Raw genomic sequence first — 6997 nt, 5'->3', positions numbered from 1 at the left:
CAAATAGTGCTGGGTTTGGAGAGTTTTTAGGACAGCTGGGAGAAGAAAAATGGCAAAACCAACAGTAGGCCAAGTCAGACAACAAAACAAGACTTAAACTGAACTGGAAGAGAAGCTTATGTCTTCTCTGGTCCTGAAGAATTTAATCTGGCTCTGATTGCTCAGGCCACTGAACTAACTTCTGTTTGTTGTCTTGCATCTATGCCGAAAATATCTGCCAGAGTACAGATAAAAATACAGACTATATGTAACACCGTTACCTCATTCATCTCTTCTATATTGGTAATCATGACAATGATGGGAGAACGCTCCTGCCACACCATTCTCCAGAAATCACTGACAGTATTAACTATCGGTCCCTGAGTAGCAATATATACTTTTTCCTCTCCTCCATAGCCCTGCCAACAAAACAACAAGAGATCAATTTTAACAGGCATGTCCACCACAACCATGAAGGTTCAGTCTGTAAACAGAGAGCTACCACTGGGTGAAATGATGACTTCATGGCATAAGTTCTTCCCCTCTCTGTATCTCTCCTGCACATGTGTACACGGAGCAAAGGCACAAGACGGACTCATGTAATTCCAGCAATGAGTGTCCAACAGCCTTAAGGTGACTCTGGCTAGGGCAAGAGTCTTATTCAGACTTATTATCCAGCGCCTTGGTCAGGCCAGCTGACAAGCAATTTGCATCAAGAAGTGCAAAAGTGCGGTTTTGTCTGGTCTGAACCTGTACAGCTGCACTTTGAGATTTGGTTTTCAGTTAATGTAAGCAGGAGAGCAGAGCAATCAGTTCAGCTAGGATGTCTTTAAAAGCCAGTGGATGTTGCAATTCTGTTAATATAAACAGTGGCTGATAGAGTCTAGGCAGACACAATAGGCTACTGAGCTCTTACCCTGATGTAGTTAGCATTGATGTAAGAGCTGAGGGGGTCATCCTGATCAGCTGAGGTAAGGCACACCCTGCTGTGAGGATCTGAAAGGGGTAAAGAGATAAGGAATAATTCATCAGTTGCTCAGAGGAGAGAAAGAGACACAAAAGATTATTTTGCACAGCAAGACATTTACATGCACTCATGGCCATCACAACAGATGCAAGTGGCCTTGGAAAGTTCCCACGTTAAAACATTACCATAAAAAAAAAAAAAAAAAAAAAAGAGGAAAGGATAGTTGGAGTAATTTGGCTGCTTCTGGTAGTTTTATCCACTCTCTGAAGCCTGCTTAATTGTTCCTGTTGCAAAGCCAGTGTCCCAGAGTAACTCTGGAAAAGCAATTTTCTGCTCCAGGAAATTATTTCTCAATTTGTTAGGTCAACAGACTCATTCTGGCTTGTAAGACATTAGAATATAGTTTGTGAAATGGCAACAAACAGCTTTTCTCCCAAACAAGCAGCACACATTTCTTGCACACAGGCAGGCCAAATGACAATAACACTTTCCCTGTTTTATCTTTCAGTAAACTAAACTCCAAGACGTGCTGTTAATAAATGTTAATGGTTAAAGAGAAATTAAAGAACATTAACAGCCTCTTGCACTTTGCATAAGCGTCTTCAGTACTTGAGTTTCCCCGCATTGGGGCTGTTTATGAAGCATTATTCTTGTTTGAATAAGACAACAAATGAAAACATTATTCCACCTACGAAGTTCAGTCCAATTCCCACTGAAGTCAATGGGAGCTGTTCCACCGATTTTAATCGAGCTGACACAGGCCCATGTTCATCCACTTTCACCACTACTACACAGCTTGTTACCATTGACAAGAAACATTCTCCTGACAGAGGCCTCAGCAAACAGCAACAGTGTATATCACCAGAATATTCAAAACAAACCACAGATGACTTCTTCATAAAAAATATCCAGGTTGCTTATAAACCAGAAACAAAAGACAAAACAAAAAATATGCAAAAAGTTGTGCTTTGCCCAGTATCACACTAACATCTAAGCACACAGTAATTTCTACAGTACTACAAAGACAGACTCTGCATGAAATGCTGTCCTAAGAGCAGATTCATGTTATCTATTATGTGACAATAAAATCGCAATCTGCAAAGCAAAAATATTAACAAAGATACTGTTTTCTAGGACAGAAGTACTGAAAGCAGCAAGTTCGTCTCTAATACAGTTCCCTCCTGCTCAACTTTACTCACACCTCTAGTGCTGGGGAGACAGGGAGACAAGAGATAAAATCTGCTTTTTAATCAGTGATTCCAATAGCCTGCAACATGTCACACCATTAAAAAGACGAATGATACTGGTTGCCAGATGTTTATTCAAATGTCACTGGACAGGGTAGCTAGACCCCTTGCATGAAGTCCCTTTGCCTGGGTTTTATGCAGTCATCCATGGGGTCTGCTGAAGTTTGAGTAACAATTCCATGATTTTGCCCTACTACTAATTGAAATAATCCTACTTTGTCCACCTCATGATGGCTCTTTAGGGAGAAATAAAACAGAAAAGAACTCTATCAACGGGTGCCACAGCCTTTTAAGCACTGTGAGACTTTTAAGAAGACTTTTAAGGCTTCTTTTAGTATTCTTCAACTGCATTAGAATTTAAGTCACCTTTCACTGTGGACTGTTTCATTGCTGTATCCACAAATATTAAAACGTTATTCAGAATATGCTTTTATTTTAAATTATAATACTTGGTGAGTGATTTTTATTTTATGTATTATTTACATTTGTTGTGGTAGCACATTAGTGAACAGTTTCAATCTTATTTAAGAGAGGCCTATTAACACACTGTCAATACAGGAATGTACACTGTTTGGCAGAAAGTGTAGCTGAAGCTGAATTGCATCTCTTAGAAATATATAAAGAGGAATAACTCCTCCTTTACAAAAGGTCGTAAGACTTTCAATGTAAGAGTTGGCAGTATGAATTTCAAATTTTCAGTAAAGAGGCATTTAAGCAAAACCAAATCCTACTCTTATTGAAAACATTTATCCTAGAACAAAACCAGTGCACAGGCCAGGTCCAAGATGACACCACACCTTTAAAAATACAGTAGCAGTCTGTATCGTTAAGAAACCAAATGATATGTCAGCTATTTTGTCTACAGCCTCTTTGATGGCCATTTTGTGTTTATACTATGTCTGACACTTTAGAGGAACTCAGTAGACTTAACTGAAATGTTTTGTATAACTTAAAATGGTATAGAACCAACAAAGCTATGTAGAAATCTAAAAAGCTTATCTAGACATTACTCTTCAGAAAAGGTTTCTATGAGATTGATATACAACATTATAGTAAGTTCTTGACATCTCTAGAATTCTGTAACAAGAACATTCTTTTCTATATATTAAAAAAGTGCCTCCTCCAAATATCTTAGAGAAAAATCATCATTTTCCAGAAAATGCCATAGGACTCATCCCCAGAAGAGAACTACCTACAAACAAATCTGTAGCTATGAAATATCCCAATAAACTTCTTTAGCTTGGCATTTTCCCAGAAACACCCTTCTCCCATCAAAAAGCCTCCTTCTAAGCCATTTTACTACTAACACCAAAACTGTAGTAAATTCTTCTTGCAGATTCTCCAAAAGAAATACAAATTAGATGAATTACAGACTATTATCACGTCTCTTACTACAATCAACTCTAGGGCTGCAAGTAGCTGATTATCATATTATCATGACTTGCTTACCTTTTAATGATAACTGCCTAGTTTGCTTCTGGTGATATAGCTGTAAGGGAATTTTCGTTACTTTTTAAATTCCAATTTTGGGTTTGATTCTAGTTTGATAGTCAAGCTTTTGCTGTTCCCTATGATAATGAATGGTCTGAGTCTGCTGTACTGCAGCTTGTTCAGCAGTTCCTGTCATTATTGCTTTCTAAAGCTGGAATCTGGAGGAATGCTAGGTAGACAGATACTCAAGGTAGCACAGGCTATGTTTGCTCAGCTCAGAAATAGGAGTCAGTGGATGATCAAAGCCTGAAAAGCACTGGACTCTCCCTCATCTTGCCTCCAGATCAAGTGAGCTTTGAATAAGCTTATTAACCCTTGGAGGCATGGTAGGGTAGAAACTAGTTTTCTAGAGAGGTCAATGTGACAAACCAATGGCTGCTAGCAGATAGCCATATGACTGAGATGACATTTGCAGCAAATAATTAATCAATTAAGTGATGATTCTTAAAAATATATATGACAGTGGTCCATATGGCATGGACCAATTCAAATCTGTTTGCAGCTCTGGAACAGGGTGTTCAAAACGGTAGAAATTCTCATTTTCAGTTTGAACATCCAATACGAGATATTTAAAATGGATCCAGTTCTAAAAGGACACATCAAATTCAGAATATACAGATCACTTTAAAACCTAGTTGTATGGGCATCTGAAATCACTAGACACTTTTGCAATCTTCTATTACAGCAAAACCAGTGAATTAATACTTGAATGATTCACCTCAGTCATTAGCACAGCAATAGTGAAATGCATTTGCATGTTTTTGTGCTTCTGGTCTAAAGTGGAGTACAAAGTCATCAGAAGAGTTGGGCACACTGGATCACTGTCTGCAACTGCCACAGTTGTAAGTCTAGATCAATAAACCTCTTCTGGAACCATTTCCAACCAAGGTTTATTGACTGAAATGGTAGGTATAGCTGAGGACATTTTTTACTTCTCTGCACTTATCTTTGCTAACCTGACACTGAACTTGCAAATATAGAGCTTAAACCATGACATCTAATTAAAGTTACTTTGGAATGCGATACAAGTATGACAGAGGGGAAATGATAACACTTGTAAAAATTTGTACCAAAATGTGTCTCAAAACTCTTACTCTTGGCTACAAATAAAAATAGTGCAGGAGAAAAGAAAAAGAGTTTGATTTTCTGTATCACCTTAATGCCATCAGACCATAGTTTCCCAATATTCTCAGATTGCATTTGAGGCATGATTCCAAGAATAACATCAGTCAGGAAAATAACATCACTAGAATTTAGTCCTTCTAATGGAGTTTAATCAAAGAAACCACTAATTAACATTTGAATAAACACACTGAGCTCTTGGGTAGAAGCTTTAAGCAGCATCAAATGATGCAATTCTAATGAATTAAAACTTAAGTGCTGCTGTTGTTTGGTGAATCTTAGGCTCTTCATGCTCTGTACCTCTTTTGAAATTTGATTTATGCTTTGAAGCCACGTTGCTGCTTCATAAATATGGCCTTTGGATAATACATCGTAGTGACAGTATACTTCATGCATTCTGAAAAGTACATGGCCCTTCCCCATGTGGAATAAACCATCCTGCCTCAGTGACTTAAAAAGCAGAAACTTACTTGGAAGAATTGTTTTGTAGCGATTCTTACGCACTAAGCCTGGAATATCATATTCCTTTGGATCAACAAAGTTCATTGGAATTTCCTGTTTAAAAAAGAAACAAAACCACAAAACACAATAGGTAGTATTATTAGAGTCACAAGAGGAATAAAAACCCCCAAGCCCATTATGTCCTGCCTGTGATGGAGGCAAAGTGATAAAGTCAACTGACAAATGGTACAATACTTATAGCAATTTACCACCAAAATATGATTGATGTTTCCTTGTACTATCACTGGCTTTCTTTTCTGAAATCCTTAAACTGAAAAAGCTCAGAGTGACTAATTCATTGAGTAATACTTTCAACAGCATTATGTTAGTTCCTAGTATTATTAGGACTGTATTGCAAGTGTAGGCACAGAACTAAGCAGAAGTAGTACGTAAGATACTCTGCTCCAAAAGTGATGGACCTCAGACACCACCCCTTCTGACTCACACTCCTCCTTCCTCTCTGAGGGTGGAAGGAAGTAATTTTCTAGTGACTTTCATCAGGAATAAATCATGACACGCATTATGACAGGTTGGTGTACTGACCTGACTCTGTGGAGCTGAGGGAACATCACTCTTTTTGTTCAGCATGCTTTAAAGCTCCATGGGCAAGGACATCAAACAGGTGCTCAGGGATTACCTGCTCTCTACACTCCTGATGCAAAGAATGCACAAAAATGGAGAGGATTCTTATTCTCCATTACTCATCTCCTGAAAGAAAGCGGCCAATGCCAGGGAGGAACAAACAGGAACATCCCACCAACTGGAGTCAGTAGACATGTGATGAGACGGGATGTGTTATCCAGGCTCAGCAGAAAAAGGGCTCATGGGAGCAGACCTGGTCATCCCATCTGCTGCACACTGGATTTGAGTGGCCAGTACCAGAAATACTGGTAACAGGAGTCAGGGTTGAGTAAAACAAGCCTCACTCTGGGAAGAAATTAACATGAGCAGAGCTGTGAACCATATTAAATTCCGGAGCTTCAGAAGACTATCTGCATTCTGCCTCTTACATAGCACTAAATGGGCTTAACCAGAGGTAATCAGTGATAAAAACATTTCGTTGAAGAAGTTTCCTATCACTTTGGAGAACTGCATGGGAATGAAACTTTAATGTTTTCCTCAATTGTTACTTGGTATTTAGTCACCCAAAACTCTTCTTAAGTCAAGCTCCACGGTCTGTTTTGGGGACTTAGTCAATCACTGCTCAAGCAAATTCTTGGTGAAATCAACAGAAGGTCTGTCTGAGCAAAACCTCTAAATTTTGAAAGAATTTCAGGGCTTAGCCATGCAAGTGATGTTCCCTCTGACTTTCCTTGCAAAATGAAAAACACAGCTGCTTGCTTCATCATGGATCTGGACTTTGAAAACCAAGTAGGTTAGACAAAAGTAAAATATATGATGCCGAGCTAGCTGGTAATAACTGTTTGGTAAGAAAAAAAGAAATAACTAGTTTACAATTTTTAATTACAGAAATGACATTCTGATTACACAGCGTTTTTATTTATGGTTTCTTAGTTTTCATTAAAGAATGAAAATGCCTTGGGATAGTTTGGCTGTTGAATGATTTTCTAAATGCCAGAAAAACTAATTCAAAAACCTTTTAGAGAAATGAAGCATATTTTTGTCCTACTTCTGACTTTATTTTCTTTGCCTGAAAGAAAGCTACACTGCACCTCAGAGACTGATGAAA

The 6997-nt window shown here is 38.3% G+C and overlaps 1 protein-coding gene across 1 annotated transcript in view; it reads right to left on the bottom strand.

Moving 5' to 3' along the window:
* Positions 1-6997, bottom strand: part of PTPN5 (protein tyrosine phosphatase, non-receptor type 5 (striatum-enriched)) — a 77987-nt gene that overhangs the window by 15125 nt on the left and 55865 nt on the right. Inside the window, exons 7-9 of the mRNA XM_010016260.1 lie at positions 5277-5361; positions 896-975; positions 261-398 (exon numbers count right to left, since the gene is read on the bottom strand). Of these exons, the coding sequence (XP_010014562.1) occupies positions 261-398; positions 896-975; positions 5277-5361 (303 nt within the window). The remainder of the gene's footprint in view (positions 1-260; positions 399-895; positions 976-5276; positions 5362-6997) is intronic.

The sequence above is a fragment of the Nestor notabilis genome, unplaced genomic scaffold, assembly GCF_000696875.1.
Source record: "Nestor notabilis isolate BGI_N333 unplaced genomic scaffold, ASM69687v1 scaffold4836, whole genome shotgun sequence".
NCBI classification, from domain to species: domain Eukaryota; kingdom Metazoa; phylum Chordata; class Aves; order Psittaciformes; family Psittacidae; genus Nestor; species Nestor notabilis.
This window is presented reverse-complemented; position numbering and strand designations above follow the sequence as displayed.